This window comes from Diospyros lotus, chromosome 6 (genome assembly GCF_014633365.1).
Source record: "Diospyros lotus cultivar Yz01 chromosome 6, ASM1463336v1, whole genome shotgun sequence".
Classification (NCBI taxonomy): Eukaryota; Viridiplantae; Streptophyta; class Magnoliopsida; order Ericales; family Ebenaceae; genus Diospyros; species Diospyros lotus.
In genome coordinates, this window is record NC_068343.1 from 18,916,320 (window position 1) to 18,936,582 (window position 20,263).

Consider the following 20,263-nt stretch of genomic DNA (forward strand, 5'->3'; position numbering starts at 1 on the left):
ATGGAATCTTTCCAAGGACAGAAAAATGAGTTGGTTCGAATCCATACCCACGAACACGTCCATGTCTTTCTCTTCCCATTACTTTAGAAAAAATTTCATTTTCATCAATAGTTTGAGAAGGTTCTTCCTCAGCTCTTTGGGTTACTAAAGATTGAATTTTGTCCTGAAATTTGATAATAAATAAAATAGATATGTTATAACATAATACTAAAATATATATCACAATAACAACATAAGCTATTTAAAATAAAATTTACCACTATTTCTTTTGATGTGGAATCAACCATTGACCCGTCTTTTTTCTTGTGTGTCACCTTGAACATTTCTCATGCAGACGGTTCGTGTCCTAATATTTCAGCCTGTATTAAATAGACAAGTTAATCAACAAAAAAAAAAAATTGTTAATGAGAAAGATGTATAAATGATTTAAATTATACCTGTTCAACTCTAACTCGAGCAAAACTTCTAATGCTTGTAGTTTTAGTCATTGTTCCTTTGACCGATTAGACTTATTACGAGCACAAGAAACCTATATGTAAGACCAAATACAATAATCATGTTTTAAATAATTAAAGTAACTTGTGCATAAAAAAAGTAAAGGGTATAGAATACCTGAAACTTATGTGAGCTCAACCAACTAACAAATTGTCTCCATTGTCCTTGGTCGATTGTTGTTGGAGTAAACTTAATTCGATTATCATCATTGTCATATGCATCATAATAGTCAGCCTTCAACTTATATCTATGGTTTGCAAAAGCCCTTTTCATCTTTCTAAAGATCCAATTTTTTCTTACTTCGTTTTCATCAAATTCAAATTTCTCCTACACAAGTTAAAAGAAAAAGTTGTTTGAAACGTTATAAGTCATGAAGAACAATTTAGTACAATATCATATAAGTATAATATAGAATAATTATTGATCTTACCAGTGCATAAGAATACATTTTATTCTTATTGTCTTGTGGAACATCTTCCCAATGCTTGCAAGAAATTGGTGCATCTTCACATACTTTAACAATCTTGCCAATATGACTTGCAAACACATTAGCATTTGATCCAATGGCTTGACCATAATTATTGAATTCCAATGGCAATTTTTGACTAGGAGCCAAAGATGTTAGTATTTTATTCTTTATTTTCCCTCGACCTTTTTTTCTTGCATTAGATGATGATGATCCTATACAATAAATATATGATAAATAAAAACTAATAATTATTTTATCATTTTACAGATGAGAAAACCAAACTATTAAAACATAGATAATTATTTCTTACCAGCGCAACTTTGTTTTGTAGATGGATCAAAATTAGGTGGTGTGACGAGAGTTTGTTCGTTGGTTTCAGCTATACCCTCCATTGGCTACAACATAGACTTATATAATGTTAGTCAGTCTCTTCCTAAATTCTAGGTTTTTCTTCTCCCTAGTTAATGCTATCGCCATGTCTTTTTTTTTTTTTTTACTTTACTTTAATAATGATGAAGAAAAACCTAAGAGGGGAGACCCTCAAACATTACATTCCTACTACTTGAATATCATTCTCATGGGCTCTGTAGGCATTTGAGCAAATAAGGCTAGAAATATTCAGCCAAACACCCTACTAGTCTTACTGATCAAATTCATGCCAACCTAACCTCACCCAACTTCACACTCAATCCAACTAAACTAAATGTGGCAAAACCCATAATATTTACAAATACTAAAATTATACTAAACTTACAAACAAAAAAATGATTGTAAAGAGAAATAGTTAAGAGACCTTTATCTAATAAGATTAAAGCTTAGGATTGTTGTTGTATAATGGGCCAAGGTAACATCTAATGATGGCATAAGATAATTATGAATAAATTCTAGGGACTGTGCTTTAAATTTGCTTAAATTGTACCAACCACCCTTATAGTAGTTAGTAAAAGACTTACTTATTTTCGGTATTTGGATGGAAAAAAAAATAATGTAAACTATTTTTCAAGCAAAAACATTTTACATCAAAATATAAAACACTTCCCTAAAAATTTTGGTAAACAATAATAAAATATTACTAATGTGACGAGGAATCACACCTACACAGACAAAATATAGTCATATTTTTTAGTGGTTGATTGTTTTATCTAAATATTTTATGTAAATATAAAATAAAATGAAAAAATAGAACTCATTATAACTGAATTTGATAGTTAAAACTTGATGACATGTTTTAAAACTTAAATCACGTGTTCACAACTTGATGAATTTGCTAACTCACCTACATGAGCAAATCCAGAATTTTAGAAATGGAAAGATAGAAATAACATAAGCACAAACAAACAGAAGGTATTCACTGAATCTTTTCTTGTAAAAGTGGTCTTCTTCTAGTAATTGAGGCTCTTTGTTTTGGGTATATTTAAGACACTTGGTTTAAATAGGAGATGCAGGACAAGTAGCCAACTTAACCCAAGTATTATAGTTGGTTATTTATTCAAATCGCCTATTGATGCTTAGTAAATAGATGTAGAAAGAATGGATTGTTTAGAGTAGATGATTTAGAATAATGTGATGTGAATGTAATGGGAGAACGTACATGGTTGGAGTAAAAATTGCTTATAATTTTTAGACACAGTTTATAAATATATATATATATATATATAAAACATAAATACAGAACTTAAAGCTCATGTCTAGAAATTAATATATCGAATCACCCATAATTGTTCCTTTACTTTTGCGATTACAAATACCGCTACAGAACAAAGATTTCTACTATGGTTGAAGTCACAGTAATCTGTTACGAACAAACAGAGATAGCAAATCTCCACACACACACTGTCAAAATCGACTCTAATGAAATAAAGACATAAACGAAACAAGAGGCAAAATATTTATAGTGGTTCACCCCAAAACAGGGGCTACGTCCACTTGAGCTCCGATGAGAAGATCTTACTCCACTAATATATTCAATCCAATTACAATGAAATCGAAACCCAAAACAACCCTAGTTTTCAATACAAAAACGCTCAGAATCACTAACAGATTAAGAGCTTACATTCGATCAAAACAAGAAATCAGAGAACACGAAAGGGAGGATGAACTGTACAGCATTTACAGAGAGAGAGAAAATGAAGAAATCCTAAAATGATAACCCCCTCGGCACCCCTCTTTTCTTCCGTCTTTTTCCTTTCCTCGAATCATCAATCTCGAGGCATGATAAATAAGGTAATTGAATGGCTGGGATTGCTCTCAATAAAGCAGCACAAACGGCCTGGATAAGATTGTGCAAAAGGAACGACTACAGGCAACACGACAAAAGGCCAGAAAACCAAGGGCTTGGGTTGGCCCAAAGGTGGCTGCACATTGGCCCTCCAGTGGGCGCCCAAAGGGTAGCCCATGGTTGCCTAATGGCCCCCCAATCCTATGGGCCACATTTGATGATTCATAGAAAATATAACAAACTCCACCTTGAACCATCAAATGACTAAGTAATTAGACAGAAAAATATAAGAGCAGCATGCTACAATTCTCACCTTCATAGCTCTAGATGACTAAAATAATTTAACCATCATCAATATGCAACAAATTCAAGCAATATTTAAATTTAGTTGCAATTAATACCTTGGTGCCCATGTCGGCAGGATTGTTAGCTGTAGAAACTTTCTGGATGCTCACAGTTCCGTTGGCTATCATTTCCCTTACATAATGATACTTCACATCCACATGTTTGGTTCGATCATGATACACTGGATTTTTGGACAAGTGGATGGCACTTTGGCTATCCGAGAAAACCACCACTTTGCTTTGAAGCAAGTGAATTTCCTTGAGAATACCTTAGAGCCATATGGCTTCCTTGAAGGCATCTGTTACAGCCACATACTCTGCCTCAGTAGAGGACAGAGCTACAAGTGGCTGCAACTGAGACTTCCAGCTGATGCAGTTTCCACCCAAGGTAAAATAGTAGGCAGTGGTGGATTTTCTAGAGTCTCTATCTCCTGCAAAATCAGAGTCAACATACCCAACAAGATCAAGTGTGTCATGTCTTTTCTTAAAATTTAAACCAATGCAAACAGTACCATTTATGTACCTAAGCAAATGTTTTAAGGCATCCCAATGAATTTTCCCAAGGTTAGACATGTATCGACTAAGTAATGAAATTGAATATGCAAGGTCTGGCCTAGTACTTATCATTGAATACATAATTGTTCCAATTACATTTGCATAAGGGACATTTTCCATTTCTATTATTTCAGAATTGGATGTGGGACACTGTAATTTAGATAGAATAAAGTGTCCAGCCAATGGAACTATAACAGTTTTATAGTTTTGCATTCCAAATTTATGAACAGCTTTTACCAAATAATCATGCTGATGTATCTTAAGGCTATTGTTACTTCTATTTCTCTCAATTTTTATTCCTAATATTTTCTTAGCATGGCCTAAGTCTTTCATATAAAAGGCTGTGTTTAACATAGATTTTAACTCCTTAATCTTTGACTTAGACTTGCTAATAAGTAGGATATCATCTACATACAGCAGTAGATAAACAAGAATATCAGTGAGCATGAAATAGAAGCAGTTGTCATATTGACTTCTAACAAAACCAGCCCCTAGAACAAAATTATCAATTTTTTTGTACCATTGTCTTGGGGCCTGTTTTAAGCCATACAAAGATTTTTTTAGTAAACAGACATGATTAGATTTTTCAGACACAACATAACAATTGGGCTGAACCATGTAAATGTGTTCATCAAGGTCTCCATGTAAAAATGCAGTTTTAACATCTAACTGTTCAAGTTCTAAATCAAATTGAACTACAACTGCAAGCATTATGCGAATTGTCTTAAATTTAACAACATGAGAGAAAATTTTAGTATAATCTATCCCTTCCCTTTGTGTAAACCCCTTAGCTACTAATCTTGCTTTATATCTAATAGGGTCATTAGGAGACATACCTTCCTTTAATTTGAACAGCCACTTACATTGGATCAGTTTCTAATTTTCTGGTCGAGGGACAAGAACCCAAGTTTTGTTGGCCATCAGAGAGGCCATTTCTTCGTCCATGGCTTGCTGCCAATTTTTACTTTCTTTTGAGCTGACAGCCTTCTCATATAGGAAGGCTCACTGCTCCTCATTTCAATACCTGCCACTAGGGCACAAAACACTAAATCTGAGAAAGCATACCTAGCAGGTGGCCTTATAGACCTCCTGCTTCTATCTTGGGCAAGTTGATAGTTACCAAGATCTTGTTGAGGTGAGTCATGATGCTCCACCTCAATCTCAATTTCACCATTTTGTTCCTCATGATCAGAGGTCTGGTCTAGGTTCAATATAGGTGAAGGATCACCTTCAGGTAGAGGTTCTGGTATAACTGGAGCATTAGGAGGGTTATCATTTATAACTTGGTGCTCCACCTCTATTTGGGTTCCTCCTAAGTGGATAAAATTATCTGTGTCACTATGATGATTGGGTTCGTCAGTTTTAGATAATTTGCAAGGGAAAACTGATTCATTGAATATAACATCTTGGCTGATGATAATTTTTACACCCTTAGATTGTCTTTCCCATAGCCTATATCCCTTAGTTCCTTCCTGATACCCAACAAAAACACACTTAGTGGATCTAGGTTCCAGTTTGCCTTCTGACTGTGAGTATAAGCTTCACAGCCAAAAGTTCTTAAATAGTTGAAGTTTAATTTCCTTCCAGTCCACTTTTCTTCAGGACATTTAAAATTAAGGGCAGTTGAGGGACTTCTATTTACTAGATGTGAAGTTGTTGCTAAGGCCTCTCCCCAAAAGGATTTAGGCAAACCAGATGTGAACAAAAGGCACCTCACTTTTTCAATGAGGGTTCGGTTCATCCTTTCAGCCACCCCATTTTGTTTGGGTGTGTTCCTAACAGTCTTATGCCTATTTATTCCTTGGGAGTTGCAATATTCATCAAACTCTTTATTACAGAATTCTAACCCATTATCTGTTCTAAGAGTTTTGATTTTCCTATCAGCTTGGTTTTCTATTAAGATCTTCCAAGTTTTAAACTTCTCTAATGTTTGATCTTTAGTTTTTAACAGAAAAACCCACACCTTCCTAGTAAAGTCATCAATGATAGAGAGAAAATACATGTTGCCACCATGGGTGGGAACCTGGGAAGGTCCCCAGAGATCTACATGTAAGTACTCAAGGCATGCCTTCGCCAGGTGAGTCCCCTTATGGAAACTCATCCTGTGTTGCTTGCCTAGCACACATGGTTCACAAAAACCTAGGGTCTCAGCAGACACTGGACCAAGGTATCCTTGGTTTGACAGTGCCTGCAAACCTTTCAGGCTCATGTGACCAAGCCTCAAGTGCCATAGCTCTGTCTTATCAGTGTTAACATAGCATGCAGAGTTTGATATAACAGAGGAGTGAAAACAATCATTTAAAACATATAAGCCATTTTTCTTTAAACCAGTTAAGATTAACTCCTTTCCTTTAAAAACATTCATAGAACCATTTTCAGCTATGTATGAGAATCCTAACTCATCAAGAGTACCGAGAGAGATTAATTTTTTTTAAGGCCTGGTACATATCGTACATCAGTGAGTGTTCTTACTTTGTTGTCATGTAATTTAAGAGTTATGTCATCTTTCCCTGAACACTACATGAATGGTTGTTTCCCATATATACTATTCCACTTTCTCTGTTATCAAAATTATGAAACCAGTCAATGTTAGGGCACATATGAAAAGAACAACCAGAGTCCATAATCCATTCATTTTTAACAGTATTAACAGATATATTAAGCACCTCAACTAAACAATTAGAACTACTAGCTGCTACTGTTACATTGCCCCCTTGCTTTTTTTTTTTCTTCAAAAAATCATAACAGTATTTCTTTATATGTCCCTCTTTCCCACAGTGGTAACACTTCCATTTTTATTTTTGTTTTCCCTTCTTATCTTTCTTTTTTTCCTTATACCCTAATCCATTAAGTTGTTCAGTATTCACAGTATAATTTCTTTTATCTGCATTTCCTTTTATAAACAGATTATTGCCCGTTTTCTTAGATGTGCTAAGTTCTAGTTCTCTAGCCTTTATACCAGAAATAACAAGTTCCATACTAGGGACTATACTAGTATAATGTAAAGCATGCTTCACTACATCATAATCATCAGGTAGAGAGTTTAACAAAATCATGGCTTCACTAGTATCACCTAAAGCCTGATCAGTACCTCTTAGTAACAAAGTGAGTTTAATAAATTCATCTATGTTTTCATCCATAGATTTAGAGGTATTCATCTTAAAGTTAAACAACATGCCTTTTAAATAAACCAAATTTGGAGCAGACATAACAGAATATAGAGATTCTAATCTATTCCAAAGATCAAGGGGTAGAGATATACTGTCAACCTTACAGATTACAGAATCACCGAGATGAAGAAATATCAGATTAAACGCCTCTTCTCTGATTTCATCAGTTCGAGCCAGTTGCTTAGGTGACCATTTTCGGTCATCTGGCTCAAGTGCTATAAGCACTTTGTGATGAGAGAGAAAAACCCTCATATTCTTTTTCCAACTTCCGAAATCCCCCTTTCCATCGAATGTACCGATTTCAAATTGGGTTGTTGTCATTTTCGTGTTGCACGAAAAATGCCCAAAAAATAAACCCTAGATTACTGACTGAGACCTGTACAGCAAACTCCCTCTGACAGGGTCTCTTCTTCAGTAAACCCTAGAATTTTTAAAACAACACCGACATAGAGAAGAGAAAGGAAACCCTAGATTTCAAAAAAATTGAACACGATTTTGACCCAAAACTTTTGATACGAAACCAGAAGCTCTGATACCACTGTTACAAACAAATAGAGATAGCAAATCTCCACACACACACACACTGTCAAAATCGACTCTGATGAAATAAAGACATAAACGAAACAAGAGACAGAAGATTTATAGTGGTTCACCCCAAAACAAGGGCTACGTCCACTTGAGCTCCGATAAGAAGAGCTCACTCCACTAATATATTCAATCCGATTACAATGAAATCGAAACCCAAAATAACCTTGGTTTTCAATACAAAATGCTCAGAATCACTAACATATTAAGAGCTTACATTCGATCAAAACAAGAAACCAGAGAACACAAAAGGGAGGACGAACTGTACAACATTTACAAAGAGAGAGAGAGAGAGAGAGAGAGAGAGAGAATGAAGAAACCCTAAAATGACAACCCCCTCGGCACCCCCTCTTTTCTTTTGTCTTTTTCCTTTCCCCGAATCATCAATCTCGAGGCGTGATAAATAAGGCGATTGAATGGCTAGGATTGCTCTCAATAAAGCAGCACAGACGACCTGGATAAGATCGTGCAAAAGAAACGACTACAGGCAACACGACAAAAGGCCAGAAAACCAAGGGCTTAGGCTGGCCCAAAGGTGGCTGCCACATTGGCCCTCCAGTGGGCGCCCAAAGGGCAGCCCATGGTTACCTAATGGCCCCCCAATCCTATGGGCCACATTTGATGATTCACAGAAAATATAACATAATCAGACTTCCTTATGTAAAGGCAAACCTATGTTACAGTAATTGAAAACTATGTGTAACTAAAGTTAGCAATAGAACATTAAAGGTCGTAGAAAGTACCTCAGTTCAGTTTTGGAATGCGCAACATCAGTTTGAATTGACGCATGCGGAATTGTAATTAACTAGCTCTCATCTATATTGTAAATCGCATGACCACATATACATCCGATTTGCCGATGTTTTGTCACCAAAATGAGGTAATACGACTCCAAAAATTTAATACAACCTACAAGATTAATGAAACCTCAAAATTATGGGCCAAAACAAGAAGACCCCAAAATAACGCATGAAGTCAAATTATACACAACATTAATTGTCACCAATTAATCTTTGGATAAAATTTATAATCCAGTCAGTTTATAGAAATTCTAAGCGTGTTTAGCTGCTTCTACATACTTCAACCTCTTCTGATTTATTATTTTTTATTAATTTTATTTTCCAAATGAGTTCTTCTAACAAGTATATTGTTTCTGCTGGAGAAGGAGATTCAAAATTGATTTATTATTACAAGTATATTGTTTATGTGCAATGAACAAAGAAGAAAGATACCTGCTGGAGATGGAGACACGGCGGCGTTAAGGCAGCGGAGGCGGCAACAGCGACAACGTTGAGGCTGCAACGGAGGTAAAGCCGAAGACGAAGAAGGAGAGGGAAACGGAAACGGAGATGGAGACGGAGATGGTTGTGGCAGTCAGACGGCGGAGAAGGAGATGAGGTAGGAGAGATGAGGGAGGGAGGGAGGGAGGGAGATGGAAGGAAATGAAAAGGGGGCGGGAGAGAGACGAGGGAGGGAGATGAAAAGAAAATAAAATAAAAGTTTTTAAGAATATTTTTAAAAAAATATATATAACTTTTGTTTATATTTTACGGGAAAAGAAAAATAAATAAAATATATATTTTTTTGTAAATTTTATAATAGTAAAAATATAATATTGAAATAAAAACTAGTTTTAATTATTAATTATATTTATATTTTAAGAATATAGAAGTATATTTTTTAAAAATAAGTATATTATTAATTATTAATTATAAAAGTATATTGGAAGAAAAATGTTATTAAGAATGAAAATATTTTTTATTAATTATTAATTATATATTTTATATTTTATGTCACATTTTATGCCACAAATAAGTGTATATTCCAATTTACATAGAAACTTATAGTGGCCACCATGTTTGATTGCCACAAATAAGTATATTTTTAGTGGCCGCCAGCTTTGGTCATCACAAATAATGTGCTTTTAATTGGTAAGCCATATCTCAAGCTTTTAGTGGGCTTCCCCATCACAAATAGTTATCCTTTAGTGACCGCCCCCGTTGACCTTCACAAATAAGCATAAAAGCCAACCCACTTTTAGTGGCCGCCACAACCAACCGTCATAAATAAACGTTGTCTGCACCTTTAGTGGCGGCCACTATTGGCCGTCACAACTAATCATGTTCTATTATGCCCACCATCCCAACGTTTTATTAGTGGCCGCCATGGCTGTTTGTCACAAATAATTTATCTTTAGTGGCTGCCACTCGCGCTTGTCACAAATAGTTATCTTTAGTAATACACCAGTACCGACGATCATAAATAATGGTTGTGTGGAGCACCTTTAGTGGCGGCCACTAGTGACCGTCACAAATAATCATGTTGTGTGGAGCACCTTTAGTGGCGGTCACTATTGGCCATCACAAATAATCATGTTTCATAAATAATGGTTGTGTGAAGCATCTTTAGTGGCGGCCACTATTGGCTGTCACAAATAATCATGTTCTATTACAACGTACCACCATGTGGTGATGCTATAAATAGTCCACTTTTAGTGGCGGCCAGTGATGGCTGTCACAAATAACCATCTTTTAGTGACCACAACATGTGGCTGTCACAAACAAAGGGATTTTGGTGGCTAATTTTTTGTGACCGCTACTAAAGATGTCTTTCTAGTGACAAACGGCACCGGCCGCCACTAATAGTTTTATTTGTGACGAATTTTTTCTGGCCGCCACTAAAAGTCACTTTTCTTGTAGTGCACTTAGCAATTTCAGTAATGACACAGATTAACATAGGTAATCAAAATTCTAGCAACAAGTAATGGTTACCTCCACGAGATAACCCCCAAACCGACTCAGGCATCAGATTCACAAGAAATCAAAGACTAATTAAAAATAGATTTTTCAAGTACTTAGAAATTTCAGTAATCACACAAATTAACACAGGTAATCACAATTCTAGCAACAAGCAATGGTTACCTCCACAGGATAACCCCCAAACCTAATGGCCGCCCCCACACGATGACCTGCTAGTTGTTGGAAATGAAAATCACAGAATTTAAAACCACAGAGGTTACTAATACAAATCTCAAGGTTGAGATTTGTGGATCAGATTTGGAACATAAGAAAGGCACCCCGACCTCCACACGCTGCCTCATGCACCGCCGCCTGCAAGGCCAAGCACCCCTGGCCGGCATGTGAGTGAGCAACCACGTGCTGCTCGGGAAGATGACCCATGACTTGCTGGATCCGGATCTGGGGTCCTTTCGACCCAACTCACAACCTACAAAGAGAAATCGAACCAAGATCATATCCGATATGGAAACCACTTACCGTAAAATCGGATCTGAAAATGATGGGGCTTTTCAGATCTGATTCAAACAAGGCACTTCCCAAGAGCTAAACAAGGCTCTAATACCACTACAAAATAGAAAATGTCAGTGCAACCAAAATCGAACCAAATTTAACTGAAAGTAAAGAATGAAAGAATAGAATGCAAAACTCCTTGTTTCAGTAACAATGGCAGTCACGAAGACTGCTCCAAGGCTCAAATCTAAAAGAACTGTTCACCACTTTGGTAACGCCAACGAATAGGAACCACAAGCCACAACGAAGCCCCAAACCATAAGCCTAGAAAACCCCAAGAACTCTCGGCCGAACTCAATGAAAACCTCTCTCACCCAAACGATCAAAGCCATACACAGTAGGTTATCACAGAAGGTAGATCAGTCACAAAGACAGAGGGTAGAAAGCATAAAGCTAAGAGAGAAATCTTACCTCGAGAACGGATGATCGAAACCGCCTAAATAAAACCCACGCATCATTAACAAATCGGCCAAGATCACCAAGGAAATATGCGGCCTCTCAACATGGAAAGAGGCATCGAATTGAGATGGAAACGGAGCCATGGAAGATCAGCCACAAAAGGAAACCACGAAGGAAGCAATCGGCCAAGCAAGGAAACATGAGAGAGAGAGAGAGAGGTTAGGGTTCAGCCGAAAAAGGGAAAACACCAAGAGAATGGGTCACATAAAGAGCCTTTTATATGTGGGCTTTAGGGTTTAGAAGAGTGGGCTTCTCCCACTTGAGCAAATGGGCCAATACCCATTTCTCCTCCAAAGTGGGGATAGGGCTTGTGGCCCGACTTTTAAAATGCGCTACTTAAAAGTGGTGACGGACTTGGCTTCTTCAATCCTTGGCCAAAGCCTATGAAGATGAAACCCACCTGAAAAAAAATCGTCACAGCTTTGTGCCTCATTAGGAAACACAAACCCAATAGTTTGTACAAGTAGTATTTTTCTTAATTTTAAATAGTCTTGAATATTTTTTTATTTTTTAATATGAAAATTTAAAAAATATACACATATATTATATACATATTTAAAATTTTAAATATGTATATAATATTTGTTTAAAATTAATCTATTATGTATATTATTATATTAATGACAACCGATTTTCAATATCAAACAAGTCTTGAATTAAATTGAACCAAAAAGTAATTGAAACTTAGCTAGCTAATAAAATATAATGTCCAAAAAATATTCTTAAAAAAAAAATACTCTTATCATCTTCTCTTCCATCACGGAAGAATGTAATGTGTGATTAACCCTTTGCCAGGGTAGAATCAATCCAGGGAGGAAGACTCATATGAAGAAAAGTGTTATCACCCTTAAAGCAAAGTTGTCATTTTCTTATCGTCGTGCCCCATTTGTGATGGGGTTGAACTCATGGAGGATCAGGTTTTATAACATTATTATTATTATTGAAAATTGAAAGGATCAGAATAATTTATTCTCAGGGGCCTATCTGAATTTTTCAAGGGGTCACTTATCATTGAGTTTCTCCAACTCAAACACGCTTAAGTTGAGAGTTCTTTACTTACATTCAGCCCAAAAGGTATATATTCGGCTGGTGTTATTTCTTACTTTACTTATTCTCGATATATATTATCTTTTTCTGAGCTCTTAGAATATTACATTCTCCCCCCTTGAGCATATGACGTTCTAGTCATGCAACTTTACAACTGGTCTTATATTTTCTCTCATTTGGGGCTGACATCCTAAAAATCTGTCAGAAGTCGCTCTTTATATAGGCCCTCGAGCCCCCGTGCCACTCCCTGCCCTCATCGGACCGCCTTCACCAAGGGTCGGCTCTGATATTATTTAAGATAGGTGAATATGATATTTTGACTATTTTTAATAAATAATGAAAATATCATAAAAATTATAATGTAGTAAAGTTATTTGATGAAATCATTTTTCTTAAATTTCAAACAGGTACAACAACGGATAAAATAAGCATGGATGCGTGCACTACATATAGAGTTTTTCATAGATGATAATCTAAGAATTTTTCATAGATGATAATCTAAGAAAACATTTGACATTTAATAAATTTATATAAAAAAAATTAATATAAGAATGTATGCACTTAAAAAATGATTTAAGAAGCATTTTTGTTATTCAAAGAATTAGGTTTGAAACATATGAAACAAAAGTATGCAATGAAAAATTACTGTGTAGTTAGAAAATTTTAAAATTTAAATAAGTTCTTATATGAAGGGAGACTAATACTTGAAAACTTTTTATGAATGTTATGAAAATTGAAAAAGAGATAATTGATGATGCTTTAATTTAATCAAAATGCATTATGTGATGATAACGAAAATAGAATCTAAAGAAAATGTATGATGAAAGAGGATAAGTTTGTTATTTAGAAAAAAGAGTTAAAACTTAAATTGATTTAGGATGATTACAACCAACAAAACATTTTTATGACAATTATAAAAACAATGTAATAAACAGATTTTATGTATGAAGAGTGAATGCATAGCAAACAAGGATTAATGTTGAAAAATGTAATCAATATACAAAAGACAATATGAACACAATAATTTTAGAGTCGTCCGGTCAATTGCCTAGTTCACTACCTTAGTTTTTCACTAAGAATTTTGAAAAACATCCACTAAGAATAGTAATTTTTATATGTTCAACTATAATCTCTATTTTTGTTAAGTAGGAACTCCAGCTTTTACAATCTAAACAATAACCTTTACTTTTATAAGTTAAGTAAAAACCTCTACTTTTTGCAAACTAAGTAGGAACATTCGCTTTTCACATACTAAACAGTAACATATTACATGAGACTTTTTCATACTTGATTCAACCACAACCAATACATTGCTTTTCAAAAGCACAAGCATAACCTTTTACAAATTTACCCAAAACATGTGTAAGGATTTCTAAAGAGAAAAATATAAAATGTACAATTATAGCACTATTCTCTTGAACAAGAGAAAGTTCGAAAAATGAATGAATAAATCACTCAACTCTCTTTTCTACAATATAATTTAAAAAGATATACATATAATCTCTCCATATAATTGCTTGGAGTGAAGAAAGATAAGTGTGAAGAACTACCACTCAAGCATTGGCCTGAAAGAATATAACTTGTTGTGTTTGGACTAGCTTAATGTTAGTTCAACATTAGCTTGGTCTTATAACACTAGCAGCTTAGATTGATTCCGGAACAACAACTTCATCTCTTATTGCTCTTGACATTTTATAGAAACTTGAGACTTTTAGGATTTGGCATAGAAACCTGCACACACTCACAACTTCTTTGATTTGATCAATAACGGCTAAATTCGTTAGAAACATATGCATATTATAAATATTAGCATTAAGCATACCATGTATAAATATTTCTATCATTCTTTTATAAGAGAATATATATAGTCGATGTATTAGGATAAGTAAATAAATCTCTAACGGCCAAAATTGTTCTTTTTTTGCTTTCTGACTAATGACTATATTTTTTAAATCAAATATGAATTACTTGACTAAGTCCTAAAGCTACTCGACTAATGAAATACTCTAATCGATTGAATAAATCAGAAAATCAATTATATAGAAGTCTTACTTGAGTAAGACAAAACATTATTCAACTAACTTACAAGCAACAGAGGCTTTGCATTAAACATTCGACTATTAGGCTAAGCTTACTCGACTAACAGAAGGATATACTCGATTAAAATTAAACATAGAGACTTAGACATATTTCATCCAATTTTTACTTGATTAAACTATAGAGATAATCAGTTATAAAAATACATTTATTGATTGAGAGAAAAGCATACTCAACTAAGGAGATACTTGGACTTCTTAATAGTAGGAAAATACTAGATTGGAAATAGTCTTTACTCAATTGATTTTTGAAATACAAATAGCTTGTAAAAATTACTTGAGTAGGAAATCTTAGCAATCAATTGAAAGAAGGTTTTGCTAAAGGATATAGTCGACTAATTTGAAAATCACATAGAGAAATACTTGATTGAAAAAATATGTTCAGATTTCAATGATTATAAAAATACTCGATTATACAAATACCATACTTGATTGAGTTTAAAAAAAACATAGCTTTTGCAAAACATGCTCGAGTAGGTTTTTATAAAACTCGATTGAATACTTTAATACATTGAGAAATACTTGATTGATAAAGCTACTTTTAATTGAAGATAGGTGAAGAAGATTTAAAAGAATATTTGAATACTTTGCCATCAAAAGGTTCAAAAAATACATATACTTAGTTTAACAAAAGGGCTTTTATACTTAGATGAACTTTCAAAATATTGAACATCAAGCTCTATTAGTACAAAACTATATTTTTCAATTTTGGAGTGTATAAAAGTATATGAGTCTGAAGTTCTCCATTTTAAAGAAAAATATATTTATAAGCTTCATACTTCTTGATAAACCAAAATCAATACTTATAGCACTTTTTGAAAGACATACATAAATATATGAGTATGAGAATTTTCAATATATGAATATATATATAAATAATTTATAAAATATTTTAAAATCATCAATAAACCAAATTTATTGAAAATATATTTTTCAACATTATTTTCTCCACAAATCAAAATATAAATTTCTCAACAAAAACACATAGAAGGGGAGAAAACAAAAGGAAATAATGGTTGTTAGATTTGTATAATATATAGACTATGATGCATGGACACATCTTGAAGGCTTTATTTTGGCATTTTCAAAATGTTTCATAGTTTGAAATGCTGAAAATGTTTTCCAGTTGTTTATGCAATTCAAAAAATGTTTTCGATACCGTTTTATAATAAGTTGAAAATATCAAAAATAAGTTTTTGTTTTGAAAATGCATTTTTGTTCTTGAACGAGCATATATTAATTGGTTGCCCTAGTCTCTATCTATGATCGTCTATTTATCATTGTTCCCTATTGTCGTCCAGTTGCTTGGTGCTCGGTGCCATAGTCGATTCACAACTTGGATTGCTTGGTGCTGTTGTCAAGTCACAAACACAAACTAGACTGAGTCGCTGTCGATTTGCTAACACTAATCGATGTTTCAATGCTTGGTGCCACTGTTTTTGTGCAACAAGAATTGATTCACAACTTCAATTGCTTGTTGCCACCATCAATTCACAAACACAAATTGGGCTAAGCCACTGTTGATTCACAAACATGAAGCAACGTTTTTGTGCTCGGTGTTGTCGTTTTTGTGCAACACGAATTGATTCACAACTCTAATTGCTCAGTGCCGTCGTCGATTCACAACTTCGATTGCTCAGTGTTGCCATTGATTCACAAACTCAAAGGGTTTGGACGAGTTGACTTTTTAACCAACGACTACCATTTAGCTTTTCTCTCTGTATGTATTTATTTTATTTTTGTATTGTATTATGTATGTTTATATATTATATATATATTGATTTTTGTTATATGAATATATCATGTATGTATATATATTATGTGACTTAGTGATCATATAGATTATATGTAATACTTATTTTTCTAATTCAATATTATGCATGTAATACATAGTATGTAATATTAATAGTTATGTACGTAATACTTATTTGTGTAAATGTATGTGATACTCATAGCTAGAACTTATGTTTATTAGGGTCGCAAACAAGTTGAGTTATTTGCGAATAGTTCAACAAAAGCTCATTCAAGTTCACTTACTAAAGTAAATAAGTCAAGTTTAAGCCTAATTTTAAAACTCGATTCATAAATAAGATGAGTTTGAGCTCAGTAAATATCGGTTCATTAAACCTCACAAACATATTCAATTAGAAATTCTCAAATAGTTCGTGAACAATCTCGTTTATAAATATATTAATACATTTATTATAATTTTATAAATATATCGTTTAAAGTTATCAAACTTGAAATTACTATATTAATATAATTAAATTAAATGTGTTTAATATTATTATTCTAATATTAATTTAAATTATTCATAAACTCATTTATAAATATATTAATTTATTTCTAGATTAATGTTCATAATTATACTTTTAGAGCTGCCTATAAATAGACTAAATGAATTAGAAAATGCATATAGATCGATGATAATTAAATTTTGGTTTGTGATCTTTCTCCCAATCCCTCATACTCTCTGTCTCTCTCACCCTCTGTGTTTGGCAACTCTGCATGGGACGGTAATTGTGGCTCAGAAAATAACCTCACTTGGTGCTTATATGATTTGAGCATTAAACCAACTCAAAGTTGGTTGGACTCCAACGCCACTTGAACTACCCTTTAGAGTTCAAGGCTAAGCTTTTACAGAACTTTTGTTCATAAAATGATGTCTGATTGATAATTTTATAGTTACCAGCTGAAGCGTTTTGATGGAAGCAAGCAGGGGAATGAAAAAAGAATTTGACTTGGAACAGATTTTAAAATGGAGTCGGGTTGGGTTTTTGGGTTTGACCCTCACCCATTTATATCATAGATCTGGTTCAAATAGACCCACCCGATTCATTTGGGATCAGTATTTAACAGGTTTGAATTAAATATAAATTTTAAAAATACGGATCCTATTCGACCCATTGACAAGTCTGAATAGACTGTCGGTAGCAACGACAACCCATTCTTCAGTCTTCTTCAACATCAGAAGGAACAAAATTGCTTCATCTGAGAGTGGCTGAACGCCACGATGCAGGTGCCGTGGCATGTTGTCCCATCTCTCCCATTAAATTTATGCATGCAGGTGTAACGAAGTCTACCGTCTACCCCAACCGCACCTCGCCACCTTAGTGAGGGATAAGGCTTCTTCATTTATGCACACTAATTGATGCGACGACAAATGGATGCCAACCGACCGACCAACCAACCAAATCCAATCCCCGCTTGACCTTTCACCCAGCAAATTATAGAGCGTTTGACAATTTTTTTTATTATTTTTATAAAAAAATTAAAAAAAACTCCAGATTGTAAGCACAGAGACAACGACCCAGCTTCAGGCTTGGACTTATTCTAGTAATTATACTTGTCCGCATGTAACTTGACTAACAATAATAATAATAATAATAATAATAATAAAATGGTGGGGGCCTAAGGTGGCAGCCTTTAAAACATTTTTAAATCATAATAAAAGGCAGCATTACCAATTACCATTTGGTTGGCCATCAAAAAGCCCACTTTATGAAAAATCAAATATATTTTTTAAATCACTATTATAATCATTTTTATGCTTTAATGCAAACTAAACCCTTTAATGTGACCAAACAAGTGAATCCCTAAGTCACTATTTAAAAGTATTTAATCTAAAAATTGAATTGAATATCATGCATTGCACGGAGAATGGGAGGCGTTGGTTCCATTGGGTGGGAAATGGGTTTACATGTTATTGTTATTCAACGTCGAACCATAGATAACATCCAAGTGATTTTGACATCTAAACCCTAACACACTTCTCTAAGCACCACTCTTTCACACATCCCGAAACCATAACTCGGCCGTTCGCCCACTCAAAATTACACACAAGTTTTTATCTTCACATTGCCGAAACTACAGGCCCGTGATGGGGACCGCCGATCTCGCGAACCCGGTGATCATCACGAGCTTTGAAGCCGTAGGATCCACATTCGTCCCTTATGGCGGTGAGCTCGTAGGGGGAGGTGTCGGTGGCCAGCCACTGCTCCACCGTGAAGAGCTGCTTAGCGCAGGTGATGTGGGGCCCCGTCGTCGTCACTTCCACGTAGTTGCAGTACCAGCCGTGGTGCTTGCCGGAGCCGTCCGAGGTCAGGTTCATGGCGCAGACCGGCCCGGCCAGACACGGTCCCCGCCCGCTGAAGATATCCAAGTTTCCCCTCTCGAAGTAGTTGTAATCCCGACCCATTAACCCGCCCCACGCCTCCAGGTTGCTGATCCGGACCCCCCACCCGTCCGCGTCGTACAGGGTCAAGGTGATGATCGAGTCCGTCCCGCCCTTAAAGATCGACCCGGTTCTGACGTACACGTTGTACACACAGGTATCGTCGTCATCCTGCACATACAGCGTTCATCGCATTTCACATACATGCATATATACATCAGAAATGATCGAAATACGAGAAGGCAATCAAGATCCATTCATGGCGACTTACGGATCGGACGGCGGCGGCCGCGACGGAGACGACGATGAAGAGATGGAGCCAGAAACGATTGGCTGCACCCATGTCTTTTGGGCTTCGATCGCTGTATAGAAAAGGGTTTTTAGTGCGTTTGGTTTTATAGAGGCTCCGATTTGATGGGTCGGGGACACGATCACATGTCAGCCGAATATTTGATATATTGTGTACAATCTAGGAGCAATCCAGTGTTCCGGATACTCAGAACGGTACGTAAACTCGGTTAGACATAAGACTTCTGATAGTGAGCTGGCGCTCTGTGATTGGTTCCTCCGAAAGGCCGGAACCTTTTCTGAATTATATAATGCCGGGGCGGCAGATTGCGCGGCAGACACGTTGGGGTTGAGGGTACGGAAACAGTTAAATATCGCTGCGTTTGGGTGACACCTGTCTACTTGTCAGGATTGAAGGATCACGTGGGTGGAATGAAATTACTGGATTGCCATCACTTGTGAAATTAGTGAAATTAAGGGTGGCTTTTGTAAGTTACAGATAGCTTTTTGGAAGTTGTTTTGACTTCAGGTGATTGAATTAAGATAACTTAAAATTTATATTAATAATTTATAGATTTAATTTTTTATTCTGCATAGTAAGATAAGATCTTCATTTACGATTTATTGTATTTGATAAAATCGAGAATACGAACAATAAATAACTATATAAGGACAATAATTCTAAAATAGATTTTTAAAAATTAACTTTGATCTCTTTCTTCAAATTTTTGTAGGGTCAAGATTTTATTGGCTGACCTGTCCTTAGGGGCATAATTTGGTGATTCTAGCGATTTTATTTGGAGTCTATTATGTCATAATCAGAGTGTTATTTTAGGATCAAAATTAATGACCACTAAATTTTTTGATTTAACTCCTTTATTATATTCTGAGACTAATAGGTGAAAAGCTCGTGACGAGACTTTACCAAAAAAGATTTCAATGGCTGAACTTGTTTCCATGTTAGTACCAAGATTTTCGAATAAGAAATAAGTGAAATTTGGCAAAACTTTTCATATTAAATGGATTGATAGAATGAGAGAGCATATCTTATTATA

The 20,263-nt window shown here is 35.0% G+C and overlaps 1 protein-coding gene across 1 annotated transcript; it reads right to left on the reverse strand.

Annotated features, from left to right (window-relative positions):
* Nucleotides 1–18,395: 18,395 nt before the first annotated feature.
* Nucleotides 18,396–19,355, reverse strand: LOC127803264 (PLAT domain-containing protein 3). Its single transcript, XM_052339364.1, has 2 exons — nucleotides 19,192–19,355; nucleotides 18,396–19,091 (listed from the first exon to the last, which is right to left on the reverse strand). Exons 1-2 carry the CDS (start codon nucleotides 19,261–19,263, stop codon nucleotides 18,600–18,602), a joined length of 564 nt encoding a protein of 187 aa, XP_052195324.1. The 5' UTR covers nucleotides 19,264–19,355; the 3' UTR covers nucleotides 18,396–18,599.
* Between the last annotated feature and the right edge of the window lie 908 nt (nucleotides 19,356–20,263).